At 49.4% G+C, this 25,143-nt stretch overlaps 1 protein-coding gene across 1 annotated transcript in view; it reads right to left on the bottom strand.

Annotated features, from left to right (window-relative positions):
* Positions 1 to 22,787, bottom strand: part of GIT1 (GIT ArfGAP 1) — a 58,463-nt gene extending 35,676 nt beyond the window's left edge. Inside the window, 3 exon segments of the mRNA XM_048519281.1 lie at positions 2,210 to 2,322; positions 3,077 to 3,210; positions 22,439 to 22,787. Of these exon segments, the coding sequence (XP_048375238.1) occupies positions 2,210 to 2,322; positions 3,077 to 3,210; positions 22,439 to 22,490 (299 nt within the window). The 5' untranslated portion in view covers positions 22,491 to 22,787.
* Between the last annotated feature and the right edge of the window lie 2,356 nt (positions 22,788 to 25,143).

Genomic DNA, 25,143 nt, shown 5'->3' with positions numbered 1-25,143 from the left:
AGAACGTTCGCGACGAAGAGCGTGCGAGCGGCCCCAAAAGCAGTGCCTACTTGGTCCGTCTCCTCTCCACTCACCTTAGTCACCTCCAAAATTAAGCCCTGCTGGCCTCCTAAGACCCGCCCACGCTGCCCTCCGACCTCCAGGGGTCGGAGGACAGCGAGGGAGGGTCTTTTAGAAGTGCCGTGCGCAGGGCTGGTGGAGGCTGAATAGGTGAATGGGAAGAAAGACGGGGACAATGCTAGCGCATTCCTCGGCGGTTCCATTTGAACCGCGCCCGCCCGAGAATAAAAGCAGCTGTTTACCAAAAACCTCCCTCCTGGAGGGAGGTTTTTGGAGGCGGCCTGACGCCGCCCTGGGGGAGGGGGAGGGGAGCCAGGTCAGCGCTGCTGCGTTTTCGCAGTGCCGCCTGTGCGAACGGCTCCCTGGGGACGGTGTTTTTGCCGTCCCCAGGGCGCTGTTTATGGCCCGTGCAGAAAGGGCCATGGTGTTCATTAAATTCAATAACAGCCCCTCTCAAGAGCTTCAACCAACCACCCACCTAAAAGATCTCAGAGAACTCTGATAGAATCTCATCAAGCCTTGAAGTTTTTAGGTCCTTCAGATGTCAGCAAAGTTTCTTCCCAGTAATCATATCATTTAGCAATGCCGTATTTTCTTCAGATGTATCTTGGATGCTTCTCAGAATTTACCCAAAGATAAGACCTTCTGTAGAAACTTTCCTATAAAGTAATTAAATCTCCCATCTTTCTGTAGAAAAATAAGCTGTTTCCTTGCTCAGTTTCCTCCTGCAAACTGTTTGGCTATTTTCCAAATACTCATCATTTGCTCATGCATTATTACTTTGGCAACACATTTGCAGCGTGGTATATATTCAGAGTTCTCACGCTCTGTTTACAAGCAAGAAAACATAGAACCCTTTCTGAAACCCGGCCTTGTGTCTTAGCTATACCCCTCAGAAATATCAGGCGGTTCTTTAAGGAAAGCCCCCATTTCATAATTTCAATCCAATTTCCTATTGTTTTTGAAGGATTGGAGTGCTTAGAGCTTGCAGAGTTTAATTTTGCAGTTTTCATTATACTATTCCCCCTTGCGACGTTCATGATATTGTTCAGAAATAACCTGAGGGTCACCTATGGATTTGATCACTGAAATGGCAGCTGAGCAGATTCCAAGAGCATCCCAGCTCTCGAGTAACTCTGCTTGAAAACATTAATTTCTCTCCCAGAGTTACAAAAGCTCTAGCAGCCGAAGGCTTCTGCCCTGGAGATGCCAACTTTGTACAATCCCTCCTGTTATGACTTTGGCTTCTCAATTTTTACCATATTTTTTTCAAAGAATGGAATCAAATTTTCCCCACACGGCAGAGGCTTAGTCACCTCCCAAGAAGAACAAACGTTTGGATTCATCTTTGCTCCGCACAGGATAAAAGGGAACATTGTACTTGATTTTTTAAAAATAAATCTGCCCATTGTTTTTTTGCAAAAGCTCATGTGGAAAAGCATTCTCCAAGATTTAAAAGTTTCCAAGTATTTTAAAAGAGGTTACTGAATGCAAAATCCTTGTAGAAATAGGACTTCTGCGATCTCTTTCCTTCAAACATTGTCAACAAATCTTACGGCTGTGTCAAAACAAACAATAAGAAATCAGCAATATCTGCAAATAAGGGAAAAGAGAGAGAATTCTCACCAGTTTATCAATTTAGGATTTCTAATCCTTGTGATAAGAAGAGTTATAGTCTGTCTCAGAAAAGATGTTAGTAGGGTTGTATATTCCTTCGCCACAGAACTCAATATGCCAGACCTTCTTTGTTGTAGAAGGCTCCGCCTGGGTTATAGTGCCTACCTAGCTCTGTCACCCCCCCAACTGTTGGAAAGTTAAAATACAATGGATTATAAATGCTCTTGCATCAAAGTACCATGTTCAATAATGCACAAAGTAATGGTTTTGACAAAGGCAGCACGTAAAAATAAATAATTCTCATATTTGTTTGGGACTATATTCTAATGCGGAAGCATACCATTTTCTCTACCACTACACTTCAACTGACCTAACCACCATCTTTACCGGAGACAGAGTATATTAGTCTTATTGAGAAAACTGCATTCTCAGTTCATGAGCCAAATACTGGAGCTTCAACAACAGTATTTGTTGTAAATTCCCGTTTCCCCTTTCCATCTTGACTTTCTTCCAGGCAGCCATGGATACTCACTGAACTTTGTCTTGGGGGTTTGCCTTGCGCCTCCCACTCTGAACTTGAGCTGGATCAAGTAGTGAATGTTCCCATATAGAGTTGGCACCGTTGCTAGCAAGCGTGTGCACCATCTGGGAAAAGAACAGAAAGGGAGATTGGAGGAAGACAACCTTTGGCTGGCAAAATCGACAAAAGAATCACAGCCCAGGAATTTTATCCTTCCACCTCTGCCCCGACCACGGCACGATCTCCCACCTTGCTCGAAGCAAGCGCGCATCTGTTCCCCGATGACCCCACTCCCAAACCCCTTCTCAAGAAGCTTGGAGACTCCAGTTGGCATAAAGCCAGGCAGCATCCTCATTTAGCAGCCAACCAGGGTCTAATCCAGTGGTGGAGAACCTTTGGCACTCCAGATGTTATGGACTACAATTCCCATCTGGCCCTGCTGGCAGGGGCTGATGGGAATTGTAGTCCATAGCATCTGGAGTGCCAAAGGTTCGCCACCAAGCTCGGATCCCACTTCATCCTCAAACCTCCTTGAGTGGCCTTAAGCCCATCCCTCCTCCTCACTCTAGCCTACCTTACAGGGTGGTTGCAAGCATAAAATGGAAGATATTTGCCTTTCTGAGCTCCTTGGAGAAATGGCAGGATTCGACTGTTCAAGGCTATGAGGGGCTCTGCATGCTATAGCCAGCACCTTACATCGAACCCAGTAACTTGATTAATTGCATCATTTCATCAAACTGAACAAAAAGCAAACGCAAGCCCCTGCCTCAAGGAGCTCACAAGTCAGCCTGCACTACAAAGTCAGCTCCCTCCTGAAGCAGCCCTCCCCGCAAGACCCCCTCCCTGGAAGAGGCCCCCCTGGAAGAGGCCCCCACCTACCTGCAAGAGCGTAGCAGACCAGGGGCTGTGCCGGAGGTGCTTGACAATTGATATGTGGCGCCCCAGGCTGCGGTGGACGCTGCAGCATTCGTCACAAACCAGCACTCCGCGGTTGATGGATGCCCAGCCAGGGTCTGTGGGAAGAGCGGAATCGTGAGGGGATGGAGAGAGGAAAAGGTGCAAGCTGTGCAGGTTCACCCTTGGCAGTTCACAATGGGATCTTTGGGGAAAACTCAACCCATGATGACTGTTTGTGAACATTCCGTACTGCCACAGGCCATTTTTTGCGATATAGGGGTGCTCAATTTCTGAAAAGGAAGAGGCACTGTGGTTTCAGCTTGCCAGAAATTCATTCCCTCACAGAAATTCCTCCCGCTCATAATGCTGGCTCTGTGAAATTTCTTTGTACCTTCTTAATGAAGAATAATAATAAGAATTTGGAATTATATCCCCCCTTTCTCTCAAAGAGACTCAAAGGAGCTTATATCTCCTTTCCTCCCCGCCCCCCAACAAACACCCTGTGAGGTAAGTGGGGCTGAGAGTGCTTCGAAGAGCTGTGACTAGCCCAAGGTCACCCAGCTGGAATGTGCTGGAGTGCACAAGCTAATCTAGTTCCCAGATAAGCCTCCACAGCTCAAGTGGCAGAGCAGGGAACCAAACCCAGTTCTCCAGATTAGAGTGCACCGGCTCTTAACCACTACACCATGCTGGCAGAAGTACACTGCCCCAAGACAAGCTACGGCAAAGTCTCCTTCCAGGAACAACCCTACTCAAGCACAGACTGTGGGAGCAATCCCTCACCAAGACCCACCGACAAGGAAAGTGGATCCCTTGAGCTCCGAATAGGTGCTATCACACTGTTTTATTTATTTGTTTTATTCTATTTATAGGCCGCCCTTTCCCCTGCAGGCTCAGGTTGACTTCCAACATAGAGATAATGCAATAAAAGGTAACCCAATAAGATAATAAACAAGTACAATAAGGTTAAAACATGTATTCAACCAGATGGTGCTAAAACCACGCGTTGACGTGGCTGGGGATGGTTGGAAGGGGGATTGTGAAAGATGGGGTGTGAGGATTGCAGAAATGTGCATCGGGGGATGTTTGTATTTTCGTTGTGCATGCACAAGGACATTAAAGTTTATCTTATCTTAATAAATGAAACCTAATCAACTCCCTGCCTTTACAACAATCCAGGGGGCATTCATTGAAAATGCTGGGGGGAAGAATTAGGACTAATAAAAGGAAACACTTCTTCACGCAATGTGTGATTGGTGTTTGGAATATGCTGCCACAGGAGGTGGTGATGGCCACTAACCTGGATAGCTTGAAAAGGGGCTTGGACAGATTTATGGAGAAGTCGAATCTATGGCTTCCAATCTTGATCCTCCTTGATCTGAGATTGCAAATGCCTTAGCAGACCAGGTGCTCAGGAGCAGCAGCAGCAGCAGAAGGCCATTGCTTTCACATCTTGCTTTCACATCCTGCATGTGAGCTCCCAAAGGCACCTGGTGGGCCACTGCGAGTAGCAGAGTGCTGGACTACATGGACTCTGGTCTGATCCAGCTGGCTCGTTCTTATGTTCTTATGTTCTTAATCCAAGGCAGAGCATTCTAACAGGCCGGAGCCAGGGCTCAAAATGGCCCTGGTCAAGGCCAGGTCGAGGCCCTGGTCGAGGCCAGCTGGATCTCTTTGGGGCTAGGGACCTCAGAGTACCCTTCCCACGCGGTCCAAACAGAGTGCCCCAAACCAGACATCGGAATCATTTTAAGCATCAATTCACTACATATGCAGTCGGTTTGCCGACTGGAGAGTCAGGGCATGAACTTTGGCCTACACGGGGAACTATGGGCCGCCTTCTACACTTCGTAGCCCTTTTAAATAAGGAAACAATAGGAGAGGAACAACACAATTAACAGAATACTTCAGCTTTTGGAACCCCGGGCATTTTATGGAGTCTGTTTATGTGCAGGCACATGAGTTGTGTGCACTGAGCATGTGCAAACTGCAAATCCTGGGGAGGATTCTTCCCGTCCACTCCAGGCCCCAACAGCCGAAAGGGAGGAACGTTGTAGTCGTGCCGTGTAGTCGTGCCTTGCCAGCTTCACACCCTCCTTTGCCGGAGCAGAAGCCTCCCACGCAGAGAGCTATTCCCAGCTTGGCACCCGCCATCTCTAGGGAAGCATGCTGGAAACGTTCTATTGTTCTCCATCCTCTTTCCTTTCCTTGGTCTGCATGGTAATTCTGGCAATCAGCCTCTCCCCTTGTTTACCTCCCCAAATAAACTGCGTGCAAACACAAAACAACACAGAGTTAAGACATGCCGAAGCACCTGGCGGACTCTGCCCCATTTCCCTACTAGCCTCCACCTGGGGCATGGCTCCGGATTGCCAGAAGTCATCCCAAAGGAAGTGCTCCTCAAACCATGCGTGGAGTAGAAGAAGAGTTTGGATTTATATCCCCCTTTCTCTCCTGTAAGGAGACTCAAGGGGGATTGCAAACTCCTTTCCCTTCCTCTCCCCACAACAAACACCCTGTGAGGTGGGTGGGGCTGAGAGCTCCGAAGAACTGTGACTCGCCCAAGGCCACCCAGCTGGCATGTGTCGGAGTGCACAAACTAATCTAGTTCCCCAGATAAGCCTCCACAGCTCAAGCGGCAGAGCAGGGAATGAAACCCGGTTCTCCAGATTAGAGTGCACCTGCTCTTAACCACTACAGCACGCTGGCCCTTTAAATGGGAAGGGGGAGAGAGGAGAAGGACAGATTTGGGCTGCAAAGTATGACTTCAGGGCAAGCTTAACCCCAGTACCTTTTTCAGGATAAAAAATCCCAGACTTTGCCGCCCCGTTGTCTTGTTCAGTGGGGGTGTGGCTAGAACAGGTGCTGTTCGATTGTGGTGCCGTTCCTGGAATTCCCTTTGAAGGACCATGCGCCCCACTCTGAAAGGCCCGGCCCAGTTCACTGGGCCTCACTGCCGCCCGCCCCCGCCCCACAGACACCAGTTACACTTAGAGACCTTTTGTTTTGCGCTTGCAGAACAAAGGAACATTTGAGACTGTGTGGAAAAATGCCACTTGGCTTGAAGAGAGCTGGGCTCATAGCAGGCAACCAATGGACGGCACACAGCCTCCCGGCTCCCCTATCAGGGTCCATAAGGAAAGGCTCTCTGCCCACAGCGCCAGAGGCCACAACAGGGCACAAAGAACTCAGACCACCACCCCCTGGCTCATGCGCACGCCCACACCAACACACACACACGGCCCATATCTACAGTCAAAGGCTTTCACAGCCAAAATCAACTGACTGTTGTGGTTTTCCAGACTCGGCAGTTATGGTCTGGCGGTTTTTGCTCAGAATGTCTTGCCCACATCTATGGCTGGCACCTTCAGAGGCACGTCACAGTGAGATGGGTTTTGGAGAGGAACACCTTTCCCCGTGACACGCCTCTAAAGATGCCAGCCGTAGATGCGGGCAAAACGTTAGGAGCAAAAGCGACAACACAGCCCAGAAAACCCACAGCATTGCAGATACGTTGAACTCACAGTGGTGGCTTGGGTGGGCGTGCCCTATCTTGACCCCCAACTGCCAGACTTTTCCATGGAATCTGCCCAGGCCAAGTCTCCAGCTTCCAGACTGCTTCTACAGCAATGTGTGTGGAGAACCAGGTTTTATTCCCCACTCCTCCACCTGAGTGGCAGAGGCTTATCTGGTGAACCAGGTGTGTTTCTGCACTCTTACATTCCTGCTGGGTGATTAGCCTTTAGGGGCCTGAAACTGAGGCAGGCAGCGGCAAACCACTTCTGAATATATCTTGGTTGAAAACCCTAGAGAGGTTGCCATAAGAATCACAGAACGATAGAGTTGGAAGAGACCCCAAGGGCCATCCAGTCAAACCCTCTGCAATGCAGGAACACACAATCAAAGCACTCCTGACAGACGGATGGCCATCCAGCCTCTCTTTAAAAACCTCCAAAGGAGGAGACTCCACCACACTCCGAGGTAGTGCATTCATTCCACTGTCGAACTGCCCTTACTGTCAGGAAGTGTTCCCTAATGTTGAGGTGGACTCTCTTTTCCTTCACCTTGAACCCATTACTCCTGGTCCTAGTCTCTGGAGCAGCAGAAAACAAGCTTGCTCCCTCACCAACATGACACCCCTTCAAATATCCGAACATGGCTATCATCTCACCTCTTAACCTTCTCTTCACCAAACTAAACATACCCAGCTCCCTCATAGGGCATGGATTCCAGACCTTTTACCATTTTAGTTGCCCTCCTCTGGACAATATCCTTCCTAAATTGCGGTGCCCAGAACTGTACACAATATTCCAGGTGAGGTCTAACCAAGGCAGAATAGAGAGGTACAATTGCATCCCTCGATCTAGACGCTATACTCCTAGTGATACAGCCCAGAATTGCATTGGCTTTCTTGGCCGCCGCATCACATTGCTGACTCAGTCAAGTGACAGCAAAAAAAAAATGTTTTTAGGTTTCCACAAGATTCCTGCTGATTTTTGCTACAAAGAATTAAAAATCACTACTTTGGTACCTAAGTTTTTTATACTAATACTAAAAATATAGTCCGCCTACATGGAGATTTTTTTTTAATTTATTACTTGTATTAGTTATTAATTTTAACACAAATGTGTGTTATACCTTATTTTTATCTGCGTCTTTTGTGGACATGAAAAGTGCGCCAATAAAGCTTTTTCAAGTTCAAAGGGATAACCCCGCTGCCCCTTCCATACTTCCATATTCAGAGGCAGTCTACCTCTGAATAAGTGTGGCTGAAAATAACACTCCAGGCTAAAACCACTGCATTCTCACTCGGCGTACAAATCTGCATACAAATAACCAGCGGTCCTGGGATGATGCTCCGTTTGCTCCAACCCAGGGGTGTCCAACTCTGGCGCCCCAAATGTTCATGGACTACGATTCCCATGAGTCCCTGACAGCATGGCCAATTGGCTGATGGGAATCACAGTCCATGAACATCTGGGGTGCCCGAGTTGGACACCCCTGCTCCAACTAAACTCTCATAAGAACATAAGAACAAGCCAGCTGGATCAGACCAGAGTCCAAGTGTCTCCTGCAAGTGTCTCCTCCACCTTGGCCTATAGACCTCTGCGCTGATATGAAGCCCAGCTCTACAGCACACGGCATCAGCCTGCCTCTCCCCATGATAGAATGAGCTGCCCAGATTCTTGAAGAGTGAGTCACCTCCCAACCCAGACTCCCCAGCTCTGCATACACACACACAGTCACTTTCCCACCCACTGAGGCACCCCTACACACACAGTTTGCCAACACCTGTGGGAGAAGCGCCCCCCTCCCAAGGCAGGGTCATTCTGCAATAGATGGGAATGGAAAGACCCTCCAGAGAGTGTGTCTAATACAGAATAATTTATCCTCTGAAGACGGAGCAGAGACAGCAACAAAATGCACACAGCCCAACGATGCACGTGGAAGGCACTGTGTGCCACAAGCAATCTTGCACGTGCACGCACATAAAACATTTTGCCAGGAAAACCACAGCACAAAATCCGGCACACCCACAGGCGCATTATTGCACTGGCCAAAGGCACGGATGACGCTACTCGCTGCAAAGGACCATTCACAGAAAGGATCCCGGCCCGAGGAAGGAGGTTATGAGCTTACGATGGCCCCACCTCTCCCCAACTACATTCCAGAGTCCCTTCCTGGGAGGGTGCATGCAATGAGGTGGACCAAAGCTAATGGCAGCCAGCCAGATCCTGTACACCGCTGATTAAAAAAAGAACACAGCAGAAATGGTTGCCGGCCCCCCAAGCTTACAACTTGGTTTGCACAAGACCTCTTCCACAAGGTCCTAAACCTGCACAAAGCATCTATCTGGTACAGACATTATATCCTGCCGCTCACATGAACACACAAAGTTCTCATACTCCGACTCAGATCACAGGGCCACCTAGCCCAGTACCAGGGACCGGCCGTGGCCGTCTGACGACTTTGCTAGCCCACCCCACCCCAAGGTCCTCTTTAACTCGAGACTGAGACCTTGCAAGCTGGAGAGATGGTCTTCTCGCTGGCCGAGCGCCCTTCCCCAATCGTGGCCTCCCACAATGGGATGCAGGGGAGGAGAGCCGCACAGCCAGACAAGAGGCTGTTTTTATGGCTGCACAATGGAGAAGGGACAGGAAGGGAAAGTCAGGCAGGAAGTGCGGGAAGAGAGGGAGAACGCGGGCTGTTGAAGGCACAATCGCTCAGCGCCCAGCATCTCTGACAAGTGGCATCAGGGCTCAGCCACAGAATCCAATCCAAAGCCTTCATTGGCATCTAGGCTATAAAATATTACGTAATATGCAAAAATATACAAAGATTTAAAATTGATAAAAGACATCATGCACGACAACACTGCACGGAGTGAAAATGTAAAGAGTTAAGACGAGTTAAGACGATCATAAAAAGGACCAGAACCTCAGAATTCACCTGCGATGCTCCAGCTCGGCCAAGGACGCCTCTGACATGCCTTATGCCCACCTCTGTGTTGGGTTCCAGGTCAGAGACTGGGGCACCTAATCGCCAGGGCACCTTCATTTGGGGAAACTAAGACATCACTTCCTCCCTTGCCTCTGGCATTTTGGCAGCCTGGAAATCCGGATCCTTAGCTCCGGTTGGCAATAGCTAAACCCTACCCACCCCAAATCCAGAAAAATGCCTTCTATGCAAAGGCGTAACTACGGAAAATGGAACCTGGGGCAAACTCCGAGTTTTCTTCCCCCCCCCTCCATGTTCCCCCCACACCACACTTACCTTAGCTGTGGCAGGGTAAGGGGGGAAGGAGGAGAGGTGGGAGGTGATTTCCTCCCCCCTGTGACCCCAACGGCGTTCGCCTGGAGCGCCTGTCACCACCCCGTCCCGTAGTAGATACACCACTGCTTCTATGCACCTCTCAAGAAGTCCGCCAACGTTCCTTAGGCTGTGAACAGAAATTCCATCCCACAGAAGAGACTCAAGGGAGTTCTCCTGCCTCCAGCCGCATTTGCAATGACAACACAGAGAGCTGCGTTCTGAGTGTCCAACAGTTAACATTTCCTGAAACAGACGCAGGAATCTGCAGAGGAACTTCTGGTCTCCAAGCCGCCTCCGTCTTCCTGATATCACCGAGCCCATTGTCTGATTACCTGATTCTCAAAACGAGTATTTGGAAAGCAGGTATTCCGGTGGGTGCTCGGTGCCACAGAGGAAAAATTGGTCAGGCTCCAGGAAGGAAAATTTATGCTGCACCGTTCCTGCCTGCAGTCGGAATCCGCAAACTGGGGAAAGGACAAATGCCCGCCCAACCATTGTTAGCAACCTGGAATTAAGTCCACTGCTGTAGAATCGCCTTCACCAGCAACAGAGACACGTACGTGCTTCGCCTTTTCCTCCCCACGGTCCTCTCAATGAAAGAAGAGCAGCCGTTTCAAAAGCGCTGGCGGACTTCTTGAGAGGTGCACCATGTGGTTGATCATGGGCTCCAGCTAGCCAAAAGTTTCAGCTTCAGTAAATCTGCCAGTCCTGAAGACACCACAGACTCCCGCACCTTGTGATTGCTTATGTGTATGGGAAGAGTGGTCAAGTCACAGCTGACTTGGAGCAACCCAGTAGAGTTTTCAAGGCAAGAGACTAAGGCTCATTCCGCACGTGCCGAATAATGCACTTTCAAACTGCTTTCAGTGCTCTTTGAAGCTGTGCGGAATGGCAAAATCCACTTGCAAACAGTTGTGAAAGTGGTTTGAAAACGCATTATTTTGCGTGTGCGGGAGGCTGGTTTGCCATTGCCTGCCTCTGCATTGGAACTGACCTTATAGGAATTAACTGATCCTACAGCAGTGATGGCGAACCTTTTTGAGACCGAGTGCCCAAATTGCAACCCAAAACCCACTTATTTATCACAAAGCGCCAACACGGCAATTTAACCTGAATACTGAGGTTTTAGTTTAGAAAAAAATGGTTGGCTCCGAGGCGTGCGTTACTCGGGAGTAAGCTTGGTGGTAATCGGTGGCTTTGCTTTGAAGCAACCGTGCAACTCTTCCAACAGGTGAATCACAATCCTAGGAGGGTTTACTCAGAAGCAAGCCCCATTGCTAGCAAACGAGCTTACTCCCAGGTAAAGGATTTGAAGTTTTAGTTCTTCGCGATGAAAAAATCAACAAAGGTTTAACAGTGCTTAACAGGGATACCTACACTGCTTTCCCAAAACTAGGTCTTAGGTTTAATGCTAATAATTGAGCCCAGCGGCCCAGGCAGCCTAGATGTGAGGGGGAGGCACTCTGTTTGCATGTGCCCACAGAGAGGGCTCCGAGTGCCATCTCTGGCACTCGTGCCATAGGTTCGCCACTACTGCCCTACTGTTTCTGAGATCTGACAATCAAGTTTGCCATCCAGGTCAGAGTCTTACTGATTAGAAACTGACTTATGTGCAGTTTGGGAATTATGCTCTACAATCTGCATCGTTTCCTCTTTTGGCAGCACAGGCAAACCTGTTCATTGTGACCCCTTGGCTGTTATGTTCCCTTTTTAAAAGCAAGTTTCTAGTGCCTAGAGTTGCAATAGTAATACCTAGTGGGATCTCAGGAGGCAGAGCTAGAGCAAAATTCCCAGAGGTTCGGAGGTGATTTCAGTGCTCAGTCTGACTCTGATTGTAGGTACAACTGAAGAATGGTGGGTGAAGGTATTAAAGTTGGCAGAGGTGGTAAAATTAGCTTTGTTACTAAAAGAAGGAATTTAGTCAAATTTTTGGACAATTGGAAACCCCTGATAGATTATTTAAACAAAACAGGAAAAAATTAATTGATGATTACACTGAGCCCTTCGGGGGTAGGGTGGTTTATCAAAACGAATAAATAATAATAATAATAATAATAATAATAATAATAATAATAATAATAATAATAGTTGTTGTTGTTGTTGTTGTTGTTGTTGTTGTTATTATTATTATTATTATTATATTATTATTATTATTATTATTATTATTATTATTATTATTATTATTATTATTATTATTATTAGTGGCTTTGGAGTTTAGGGGTTGTTAAAATAAGATCCAATAGAGATAAGTGTGGTTTTTATTAGTAGGAACTTTAGAGATCCAATTTTACTTATGTTGTTAAAGAGCAAGGGGTAATAGGGTGCTGTGGGTTTTCTGGGTTGTATGGCCGTGTTCCAGTAGCATTCTCTCCAGATGTTTTGCAGATGCCAGTCACAGATGCAGGCAAAACATCAGGAGAGAATGCTACTGGAACACAGCCATACAACCAGGAAAACCCGCAACACCCTAGTGATTCCGGCTGTGAAAGCTGCCGGCAATACAAGTGGTTATAATTTGTGTGTCTGTGTGTGAACACTCAGTGCGAACAAAACTGACAGTCCTTATGGGAAATGTCTCTTTTTGTGATTTTAGTTTGTGTCTTTTGTGAGCTAAAGCTGCACAAGTACTAAAAACCTTCACATCTAATTTTTAAATAGTATTCAGCCTGGCTCCTTGCCGCTGCTTGTAAATATAACTTTGTATGCACGTTTAACAGAGATTGCAATAAAAATTAACAGCTCAACGAACAAGACTTGGCATCTGAACACGACCGCAACACACACAACGAACAAGACTTGGCGTCTGAACACGACCGTGAACACACAGACACGCAAAGATGACCACAAGTCAACGCAATGTTTAAAAGAGAAAAGAAGGAAACTCCCGATAAGCTACCACTGGTACTTAAAACGTCAGTCTACATTATATTAATACCCATAGAATTGGCTTCTTGGGGGTTGCTTTTCCTTCCATGACACATACAAGGTGCTCATCTCAGCAAGACAGCAATAGGTTTATTGTTTGTCTCTTCCCAGTTTTAACCAATTAGACTTTTTCTATATATCACAAAGTCACAATTTGTTACCAGGCAAGAAAAGACATGAAATAATTCTCTGTGTGTGTGCGCACGCGAGCAATGCACTAAGCTCAGTTTTCTGTTTCCTTAAAGCAACATTCTAGTCCTCAGGAACATGAAGTTATGCATGAAAGCAAGTGAGCCAAAACCTCATTAGCCAAAGAGGAAGAGGAAGAATTGCTGCAGTCAGCAACTGACCTCCTCGGCCCTCCCCACGAAAAGCACTTTATGCCAACAAAGACAAATTCAGCAGACTGACTATTCGCATCGGCTGCACCCGGTCTCTCCTGGCCCAGACCCTGGATTAGCTGAACACAGAACCCTTTCATTCTTTCGGCACAACAGAACCAAACCCACCAGGTGCTAGTCCCAAAACCAGTTTCCAAATTGGTCACTTCCTGGTTGATCCAACAGGAGGAAGAGGGAAAGAACATCTGAACGGGGGAAGATAAAACTTTCCACAGGAGAATGTGGGTTCCTGTGAGGACAGGTCTCCTCGGGGATCTAACCTCTCCGCCCCACACCCCATTCCTGGCAAAGATGTGCCGCCTGTAGGCACCTCTGGGACATGACTGAACAATGCCAGGCAGAAGTCATGCCCTCCGATGCCTCCTGGCTCTGCACCCGCCCAGGCAAACTTGGCAGGAGCGCCAGCGCGTTCACAAGTCACCCTCAGCCCAAGGGAAAGACATCTGCCACCCCACCCAGTCCACTGGGAAATTCACACACAGGGGACATGCTTTTGGTTCAATTATGCACCTTGCACTTGGGGGAAGAAAATGAGAGGGGGGGGGGGGACCCAACAGAAAACCACGCATGGGAGAAGATAAAGCAAAGCAGAAGATAAAGCAAAGGCCCCTGGTGGGCCACTGCAAGTAGCAGTGTGCTGGACTAGAGCTCCCAAAGGCACCTGGTGGGCCACTGCAAGTAGCAGAGTGCTGGACTAGAATGGACTCTGGTCTGATCCAGCAGGCTAGTTCTTGTGTTCTTATAAGACCTTAAAGGAGGCGATCGTGCCAGCAGAGGGCAAAGAGGAGAGTCGTGGGATGGCACGGAGGGCTGAGCATGTCTGTGTTAGGGCCAAGGTGAGGGGTCTGCACATCCACCTTCCCCACAGCAATCCACCCTGGCTAGCGGCATCGGGGCAGGAAGCTCAGCGCTGTGCAGATGGAGCAGCTCTCCCCCCCTTTCCTTCCGGGGGTTTCTAGTGTGGCTAGCCAGACTCCGATTGCAAGGGATGGAAAGAATGCCCCCTTCCTCAAAGACAGAAGGGGAAATGGAGTCTTCCCAGCTTCCTCATACAATTCTGTCCTTTTATGATGCAGATCCCACCCAGGCCCTTAAGAATGGCCACGTTGGATTTGAGCAAGGGCCCATCTAATTCAAGTTCTTCAATAAAAGACAGCTGCAGGCCTCAGGCAGTGGCAAATGTTTCATGCTTCTCTTGACCATATATTACTCAAAAGATACACTGCTCCTAAACATAGACGTTTTACTGAGCAAATGCCCTCAAATAGCTGATCTTCCTAAGGGTTTATTTAAACCAGGGGTCTGCAACCTGCGGCTCTCCAGATGTCCATGAACTACAATTCCCATCAGCATCTGTCAGCATGGCCAATTGGCCATGCTGGCAGGGGCTGATGGGAATTGTAGTTCATGGATATCTGGAGAGCCGCAGGTTGCAGACCCCTGGTTTAAACCAACTTTGAGCAAATGCAATTCTGTTATGGTAACTTCATTTAAAAATTCTGAACCAACTTTCGATATATTAACCGAAAATAAGACGTGGCAAGATAAACAGAATGAAATTTTGAAGATATGGATAATATACGTGGACTGGATGAAAGCAGCTCGAGTCAATGAAGAAATATGGGAGAAGAGGCTACAGAGAATGAACTTACTGCTGTTTGTGTGACAAAACTATCAGGAAGATGAAACGGGGGGACGGAGAAAAGGGGGGGGAAAGTATCGTTTGAAAATGTATGAAGAAGGAAATTATTATAAACTGTAAAATTCAAATAATACAATAAAAATTATTTTAAAAAAATTCTGAACCATCACACTGCTCTTAAACATAGATGTTTTACTGAGCAAATACCCCTCAAATAGATGAACTTCCTAAGGGTTTATTTAAACCAGCTTTGAGCAGATGCAATTCTGTTGTAGTAACTTCATTTAAAAATTCTGAACCATCCTCTGATCCAAAGAAATCTTGGCCCAATTTTTGACTGGTCCCTAGGCGTAGGAGGTTAAGAGCTCGTGTATCTAATCTGGAGGAACCAGGTTTGATTCTCCACTCTGCCGCCTGAACTGTGGAGGCTTATCTGGGGAATTCAGATTAGCCTGTACACTCCCACACACGCTTAAGTAGTTGGTGACCTTGGGGTGTCAACCTTGGGAAGTCATTACTCGAGCTCCTCTTGAAGTCCCACCTACCTCACAGGGTGTTTGTTGTGAGGGGGGAAGGGCAGGGAGACTCCTACAGGAGAGAAAGGGGGAGTATAAATCCAAACTCCTCCTCCTCCTCCTCCTCCTCCTCCTCCTCTTCCTCTTCTTCTTCTTCTTCTTCTTCTTCTTCTTCTTCTTCTTCTTCTTCTTCTTCTTCTTCTTCTTCTTCAGTAACAGCAGAAGAGGAGGAATTTGGATTTATATCCTGCTTTTCTCAGCCATAAGGAGTCTCAAAGTGGCTTACCTTTCCCCACAACAGACATCTTCTGAGATAGGTGAGGCTGAGAGAGTTTGGAGAGAACTGTGATAGGCCCAAGGTCACCCAGCAGGCTTCATGTGGAGGAGTCGGGAATCAAACCCAGCTCTCCAGATGAGAGTCCACCGCTGGCTCTTTTGAAAGCTTGAGAACACAGCAGGAACTCTGCTGGAAGACTCAGGCCCCTTCCACACACGCAAAATAATGCATTTTCAAACCACTTTCACAACTGTTTGCAAGTGGATTTTGCTATTCCGCACAGCTTCAAAGAGCACTGAAAGCAGTTTGAAAGTGCATTATTCTGCATGTGCGGAATGAGCCTCAGAGACCAGCCCAGTGCTCTGGGCAACACCCAGCCAGGTATCTTTGCTGAGCTCACTTGCTCGAAGCATCTGGTAGCCAAAGGTAGACAGCCTTTGACTAAGGAAGTTTCATTTAGTCAACACAGCACCACTGAAACACCAAAAGACAGACAGACCTACAGAGAGGGATGAACGCTATTGGCAAATCTGATTAGTATACCCTGACAGAGTCCCATTTGCTGGCACAAGCGGGCACCAGCTTGGGCAGACGAGGAAGAGACGGGGGTTCCCCGCTCTTTGCTTGCACGGGCCCTCACACTGCTTGCTGGCAGAGGCCCCAAACGCTGCCAGGGAAAGGAAGAGAGGATTTGGTTGGGCTTTCTGAGCAATTGTGGCTGCCAGGAAGGATGCCAAGGAAGGGGTGGAAATCCCCACACCCACCTAACTGGTTGCTTCAGTGGTGCCTCCGAACAGGAGGCAGGAGCCCCAAACATTCCAGGCCGCTTCTTTGCAGTCCGCCAACCGATTCCCTAGAAATCGGAAATGCTTCCCTTTGGCGTCTTCCCCAAGGTGGTTCCTCCGTTCCAGGGACCCACCAGGCAGAGCTCCAAGGACCCGTCAATCTGGAGAGCTTCCTTGCTCCCTGTTTCCAAATCCTGAAGGGTGAGCGTGGGCATATCCGGTACAGATGGTGACGAAGAGTGGCGTTCGCAGATCTCTGCCGTTTCTGCCCACAGGAAGTGTTGGGATGGCACGGATTGAAATGGGGACGCCCGCCGGGGAGAGCTTTCTGCTGGGCCTGCTCTTACCCATGGGGCAGTCCTGCCTTGGAGAGCCATCCCCAAAGCCCTTGTACTCCTGGGGCACACAGGGCTCTCCTGGATGGGCAAAGATCCCCGCATGCCCTCGACCCAGCGCAAGCGGGGGGAAGGAAGAGGATTGCAGTGACCAGAGGAAATCACAGGACACCCAGAGTCCGTAGATCATAGGACAGTGATGGCGAACCTTTTCAAGACCGAGTGCCCAAATTGCAACCCAAAACCCACTTATTTATCGCAAAGTGCCAACATGGCAATTTAACCAGAATACTGAGGTTTTAGTTTAGAAAAAACAGTTGGCTCTGAGGCGCATGTTACTCGGGAGTAAGCTTGGTGAAGCAACTGTGCAACGCTTCGAATGGATGAATCACGACCCTAGGAGGGCGCTTCTGCATATTTCAGAAGCAAGCTCCTATTGCCAGCAAAGTCCAAGCTTTGCATTCCCGCAAGTTGGATCTTTCTCTTAGTTCTTCACATGAAAATCAGTGGGTTTTAACAGCACTTAACAGGGTTAACTACACTGCTTCCCCAAAACTAGTTCTTAGTTTTAATGCTAATAATCGAGCCCAGCAGCCCAGGCCAGTTTAGATGTGTGGGGGGGAGGGCACTCTGTTTGTGCGTGCCCACAGAGAGGGCTCTAAGTGCCACTGGCACCCGTGCCATAGGTTCGCCACCACTGTCATAGGACACCCACAGGGGATCTACAAGCCAGAGTCGTCCCCTCTGGACCCTGTCTGGTGGGAGCTGCTCTATTGACAGCAGGAAGAAGCGCATCTTGTTCCCCTGTTTCTCTTAAGCTCTCTCCTGTTGCCTCCTTTATGTCACGTGGTTAACTGTAAGCGCCTCAGGGCAGGGAACCTCACTCTGTAAGCCACCTCACGTCAGTGGCGATATTTTAAAAATAAATATTATTCCTCAGCCAGCCGTCAGCTCAAGTTCACAGAGTCCAAGGAACTCACAGAAACTATTTTTATAAAAGGAATGAAATGGGTAAAGAACCAATAATAAAGGGGGGAGATCAGCAAGGCAGAGGACGCGTCCGTCATACCCTGAAGCAAACATTCGCAGTCAAGGATGAGGCCAGGACCTACTGCTGTTAAATTGCAACCATCGAACAGTGTTCTAGGAAGGGATCAAATACAACAGGGGTGTGAAATATGTGGCCCAGGGGTCAAAATTGGCCCTTGAAGAGGCTTATCAGGCCCACAAGCCAGCTGAGGCAAATCCCCCCCCCTCCAGATTAAGAGTGATGAGGGCGGGCTGCCTCATCTGGTTTTGTGGGCCTCATAAACCCCCTCAAACCAGCCCCCCTCCCCCGCTACAAACTCACCAGTTCAGCCCCCCCTCCCCGTACAGTTCTAGGCCCAGCCAAGGCAGCCCCCACCACCAAGTCACATTTACGTCACATCCGGCCCTCAAAACAAATGAGTTCGACACCTTTGAATTGCAGAGCTGTGCTAAATTCAGAAAACACATCTGTTTGCATGTATCCCTGACTCAGTCACGCAAGCACAAACGTTTTGAGTTCGCATATTTTTAGTGTGAATAGCCCTAATAATATGAAATTTTTACGGTCACGTTTATACGAGCTTTCCCCCTTTTCTCATTAAATTTATTTGCTTTGTTACCTTTAGATGTTGTTTTAAAATCAAAAGCAATTCATTGGTTTAAGTTAAAAAGGTGCTTCTAGTCCACACGGAGCAATTGAAAGAATATGCAGACTGCCCCAGGGAAAGGGTTCAAGCAAGGCTATCAGAAGCCCCCCACCCCACCCCGTGGAGTCTTAATGCCCCACATATCCCCTCCCTCACCCCAATCATAAAACGTAGGGAGTGGGGTCAGAAGATGCAAATCCAGCAACTTTTCCATTCTTTCCAGTCCTGTTATTTGGAGACATAGTTACGGAAGCAAATCCTGTTGTTGTGCAAACATATGTACATGCACTCGATCCACATAAGTGTCACTACACAATTAAGAGTACAGAGGCAAAACACCGCAAGAAAGAAAGAAGGAAGGAAGGAAGGAAGGAAGGAAGGAAGGAAGGAAGGAAGGAAGGAAGGAAGGAAGGAAGGAAGGAAGGAAGGAAGGAAGGAAGGAAGGAAGGAAGGAAGGAAGGAAGGAAGGAAGGAAGATACTATTCTCAGGACACAAGTACCCACAAGATCCCATAAACTCCGTGCTTTCAAGAACACGACATGCACAATAAAAAAAAAGGACCCTGCCCCAAGCAGCTTGCAAACCGACAGTCAACAGCAGGGGATGGAGAAAGAGCAAGAAGTGCCAAATCCAGGCCCAGCTCAGTCTCCAGATCTCCAAGAGAATTTTAGTGTGGCAACCCAAGGAGGCAGACTGGAAGCCCCCCAGGTCCCATCACCAGACAGCCACAACTGACAGTCAAATGAACATCACTGAAGCACATCCCAAGAAAAGCCACACATAAGCAGTCCTCCTCATAGCCACGTGCACAAAGCAGGTCCTCACAAAGCTTGCACACTCCTCAAGCACAGGCCTAAATGCCGGTGTCAAGACCTTCAACTCTTTCCCTGCGCAGGGATGGGGACCCCTCCTTCACCTGACCAGTTCCGCCCCGGGCCGCTCCACAGCGTCAACAGTTTCTCCCTGGCGTCAACTAAGAGGCCCCACGAGGTCACCACAGTGTTGTTGGTAGTCCTGTTACCCTATCATTCTCCAAAGGTGTCCTGACGCCGCCAGAGGTAGTTCTTCACCCTATAAATATCCTACCCTCCAAAGGGCCAATCGCGCAGCGCCACTGACACCTTTCCATCTTCGTCGCTGTGTCTAACGCGTTGCCCCCTGGAACCAGCCATTGGCTGTTTGGCTCTGAACCCTGGATCTTCTTCACGTCACGATCAAGTCGTATTACCCGTATATCCCATACCCCTTTCTATTCCAGATCTATTTTCCAACCTATCTATACCTTAGGACAGTGGTGGTGAACCTTTGGCACGCCAGATGTTATGGATTACAATTCCCATCAGCCCCTACAATTGGCCATGCTGACAGGGGCTGATGGGAATTGTAGTCCATAACATCTGGAGTGCCAAAGGTTCACCACCACGGCCTTAGGAACTCTGTCTATGCACGTTTGCTGCATTGAACCAAGTGATTGTTAACCCTTTATCCCTACAATAAAGACTGTTAAATTTTCATTAGATTCCTCTCTGTGGATTTTCTTCCGAGAGCTGCTCTTCGTATACGCTGGTATTAAAGATTCCTTACCCAGCCTCTCGCAACATTAATAAGCAGCTAATATTCCCCCGCTATATTGAGAGACTGTGTCTCCAATTTGGGTAACAGTCCCCAAAGTTCAGGAGCTTTGCGGCGTAGTGGTTAAGTGCCTGCACTGCCACTCACATGGTCAGGAGTTCGAGCCCCCTGTGGGTCAGATATCCTGGCAGCTGGCTCATGGTCAACTCAGCCATCCATCCATTCCTTGGTCGGTAAATGAGCCAGCTGCCAGGATATAGCTAGGGGGTAAAGAATAGCTGGGGAAAGCAATGGCAAACTACCCCACAAAAACGGCCTGCCTATGAAATCACTGCTTGCAGTGGTACCCCAGGGTTGAACACGACTGAAGGGGAAACTTTACCTTTACTACAAAGTTCACTCCCAAGACCCAAGAACCACTGCCTGGTTTTTCATCCAGGGTCCATCCACAAACAATACTACTTTTGTACAGTAATATTTCCAAGAGCACAAGTGGATAGCAAGCAGCCTAAATTGTCTACCCCCAAACCTCATGCAATGGCTGCGTGCAGAGAAGATTGGGGAGCATGTTCGGATTCACAGATGTGCACAATCCAAGAGTTGGATTCTCACATCCCAGCCATGCCAGACCTCTTGCCAGATCCCATATTCTGTTCCCAACAACGGCAGTCAGATAGGTGTGAAAATTCAGGTGCAACAGCCAAGGTTGTCTGGCATCAGATCCTCCGAGAGAGAGACAGTCACAATCGTTGTTGACCTCCCCACACCTATTTTTAATTCTCCAATTGCCAGTTTGGAAGAGAAGGAAACATATTTGAAACGGCCTTCACTAAATTCGACCATTGCTCCACCAAGGCCAGGTTGCCTCCTTGGGCTGGCAGCCGTTCTCTGGGGTCTCACATAGAGAGGTATTTTCCATCGCTTACTGCCTGGTCTTTTTAATCAGAGATGCCACGAATGGAACCCAGGACCTTCTATGTATGGTCGGAGGCTTTCACAGTCAGATTCAACTGGTTTTGGTGGGTTTCCCGGGCTGTGTGGCCGTGGTCTGGTAGATCTTGTTCCTAACGTTCGCCAGATGCAGGCGAAACGTTAGGAACAAGATCTACCAGACCACAGCCACACAGCCTGGAAAAACCACAACAACTAGGACCTTCTACCTGAATTGACCCATAAAAGCTCCTCCCATAAAAGAGATGAAAAGGTATCTCTAACCAGACATGCTTTCTCTCTCAATCCACAAGCGCTGGTTCTCGCATATCAACGGAGAGACCTGTGAACAGGCCCTCATAGACTGGCGTGACACATCTAGTCCTTTCATACCCTTTGAAACAACAGTTCTCCAGGGGGTCAAATCCACACATCAAATCCAAACGTGTGGAGCAACTTACAGAGAGCTCCAACAAGCAAGCCAAGTTGCATGTTTCTGAGGAAAGCAAAGTTAACAAGAAACCCAGTCCACATATCATGGTAAACCACTGCAAAAGCTGTGCCCTGAGTCTCAAACTAGAGACAAAGACTCACACATACTCCAGGTCTGCAATAGCCGACCCAGAAGGTCACATGACGGGGTAACCGGAAAGGTCCCCATCAAAACCCCACAGGCAAAGCTGCAGATCCAGCCAGCCCCAGCCGGGCGCGCACTCTGACCCATGAATGCTTCCCCCTCCCACCCAAGTAAAACCAGTTGGGAACTGGAAATTACAGCCAAGGACCTGGAGACTTTGGGCTGTACCAGCCAGCTGCTGTCCAAGGCCGGGCTTCTTCTGCACCTGCTACTGCATGTAACCAGAATGCACCCACACAGAGTCAAATTGGGGGCGGGGGGCATCCCAAGGAGATCACCGTCTCCCCAGCAAGACCTTCAAGCCACATTGAGAAGGGCCAGGGAAGGAAACAAGGGAAGGGGGGGGCACGCCAGGACTACCGGGTTCTCTTTCTCAGTACCGGTGTGGGTTACACTCCCATTCAAAAAGCAGGGAAATGGACTTGGGGGGGTGGGGGGGGACAAGAGCAGGCCAAGGAGGACCCTGTCCAGAGGGCGAAGATGCACCCGGGTTGCATCCCCCAAGCACGCTGCCAAAGGGGGGGAGACAGACCAGGAAGAGAGTGATAGGCAGCAGCGGGTGTTGGGGTGGGGGGGACCAGATCCTTGATTCGGTCATAGGGAAAAGGGGGGGTGGGTCCCCCAAGGCCCGGTTGCATCCCTCAGAGGGCCATGTCCGGGGGCGAGAGGCGGAAACCAGGGGGAGGGGTCGCTGGGGATGCCCAGGCCCCCTCTGCGGCCGGGGAGGGGTCCGCGGGCCAGCCGGGGGTCCCCGCCGCCCCCCCCCGAGGGCTCCCGGCGCATCGCCCCCCGCAGCAGGCCCGGCGGCCAGGCCGATCTGGGCTGGGCGGCTCACCTGGGGCGCTGCAGTCGGCGCACACCTCCGCCCGCGGCACCTTCCGGGCCATCCTGAGCGGCGAGGCGGCCAGCGTGGGCCGCGCCTCCTGCGCCCCGCCGCCCCGCGGGACCCCCCTGCGCCCGCCGCCGGCCCCTCCGCTCCTGCCGCCGCCGCCGTTGCTTCCCGGGGCTGAGCGGCGCGTCCGCCCGCCTTCCTCCTCCTCCTCCTCCTCTCCTGCAGGAAGCCAGGCAGGCGCAGAGGGCCGCCCCGCGGAGGAGGAGCCGGGCCCGCTGGCTGGCGCGCAGGGCTGGCCCAGGCGAGGCGGTGCCCCACCGGAGCGCTGCTGCCTGCCTGCCTGCCTGCCTGCCTGCCGCCGGCGACCCAGCGACGCCCCCTCCTGTCGGCTGGGCGGAGTCCGAGGGGGCGGCGGGGCGAGGGGGCGGGGGGCTGAGAGAGGGGGGGGGGTCTTTCCTGGCTGCGGCGCAGGCAAGTAGCCAGTGGGGGGCAGGAGGGGGGCGAGAACTCCCCCTCGAATTTGCAACCCCCCCACCCACCCACCCCACCCAGCAGCACAGCCTGGCCTGGAGACACCTGAATGGACTGTTTCCCCCCGTGCTAAACTGCCCCCTGAACCAAAGAATGCCCCCCCCCAACAAAATCGTTCTGGATACGGGGCTGCGGGGCGGGGGGAAGGAATTGGGGAACTGGTGTGATGCAGCTCTGGACGCGCTCCTCTTCGTAAACGGTGCGATGAACAGCTCTGTGGGACTTCGACGGCTTGCACGTTGCTGTCTCGTGCCGTGGGGTTGGTCCTCCTCATGCTGCGGTTGGGACTTTTGGCACCCACCCTGGCTGGAAACGACTGCCCCACTTTGCTGGCCTTCCATAGTTGGGCGTCTCATGGTTTCTCTTCTTTTAGCTGGATCCTGGAGGTGACTCAAGGGGCTGAGCCCGAATTCACACTAAGCTCACTGCCTCTGCGCATGGAGGTTCCATCCCGCTGGTCTCTAACTTTTGAAAGGCCCAAACCAGAACATTGTCTGAGTGATTCTGGGGCCCTTTGAAGAAATCCAGGACGGGGCTCAGAATCACAACCACCATCTAAAGCAGCTGTTCTCAACCTGTGGGTCGCAACCCCTTTGGGGATCGAATGACCCTTTCACAGGGGTCATCTAAGACCATCGGAAAACACATATTTCCGATGGTCTTAGGAACCGAGACACAAATAATTTTATGGGTGGGGGTCACCACAACATGAGGAACTGTATTAAAAGGTCACAGCATTAGGAAGGTTGAGAACCACTGCCCATTGCTTAAAACTGGTCCTGACATGCACCTGTCTTCCACATAAAGATGTTAGTACATTGCATATTCCTCCATCCCAGAACAAAACCTGCTGGACCTTCTTTGTTGTAGAATGATCCGCCTGGGTCCTAGTGCCCACCTAGTCCTGCTCCCTTCACCCCCATCCATTTGAAAGTAAAAATACATTTTGGCATAAATGCTGTTGTATCAAAGTGCCATGTTCGATAATACACAAAACAATGGCTTTGACAAATGAATGCTAATTCTCAGATTCGTTCGGGACTTATATGCTAATGCGAAAGCATACCATTTTCTCCATCGCTGCAGCTCAACTGACCAAACTAACATCTTTATATGGAACAGAGTATAGTACCCTTTCAGAACCATTTGGGCTAGTGGCTCCCATCACTTTGGGTAGGTAGTTAATTATGTTTTGCACCAAAACAAATACATGAGTACAGTTTTGTCCCACTTTTCCTGCACGGTGCTCAGCGCTCTCCCCTCCTCTTTTATCCTCTTAATAACAACCCCGCGAGGTTGGTTAGGTTGGCATAATCCCAGCTTGATTTGCAGAGAGTGAGGATCTGAATCCAGGTCTCTCAGGGCAGGTCTACAGCTGCTCTATCACAGCGGCTGCCTCTTTTGGCTTCCCTGAGCCCGCTGACAACAGACCTAACCTCATACGAGTCTTAGGTAAGATTCAGAAGGGGAAATGTTTGTTTTCCTATTTATTATTTATTTATACCCTGCTTTTCTCCCTAGGGGAGACACAGTGCATTTCCCAATGCAGACAAACTAGTAGCCGAAGAATTTGAGCCCTGTGGCTACAGAGACCTTCAGCTCTTAGAGCAGAGAGAAACAAACTCAGCAAGATAGAATGCAGCTAGCTATCAGGATCTTCTCCAGTCCCTCCCCTGTTTCCCCTGTTTAAAAACTCCTCCTAGGATCCCTGAACATTTTGCCAGTCTCTACAGTGCCACTGGATTCAAATCTAGCTGCTTCTTTTTTAAGTTGGTGCTTTTTCCTAAATGAAAGAAAAAGAAGCCAAACCTTTTACCCTATCGGTGGTTCAGTCGCTTTGGCCCCTTCTGCACACGCAAAATAATGCATTTTCAAACCACTTTCACAACTGTTTGCAAGTGGATCTTGCTATTTCGCACAGCTTCAAAGAGCACTGAAAGCAGCTTGAAAGTGCATTATTCTGCATGTGCAGAATGAGCCTTTGTTTCCGGAGGGAGTTTCTGTTGAACTGCAGTAGAAAAACTAGACTGGAGTCCGGTAGCACCTTAGAGAATGAGATTTTTTGGATGATGAAGAGGGGTCTTACTTTCAAATGTGTACCCCCCCCCCAAAAAAAATCTTGTTCATCTTTAAAGTGCTTCTGGACTGCAATCTGGCTCAATCACTTTGGTCACCCT

Source organism: Sphaerodactylus townsendi, linkage group LG16 (assembly GCF_021028975.2).
Source record: "Sphaerodactylus townsendi isolate TG3544 linkage group LG16, MPM_Stown_v2.3, whole genome shotgun sequence".
Taxonomy (NCBI): Eukaryota; Metazoa; Chordata; class Lepidosauria; order Squamata; family Sphaerodactylidae; genus Sphaerodactylus; species Sphaerodactylus townsendi.
This window is presented reverse-complemented; position numbering and strand designations above follow the sequence as displayed.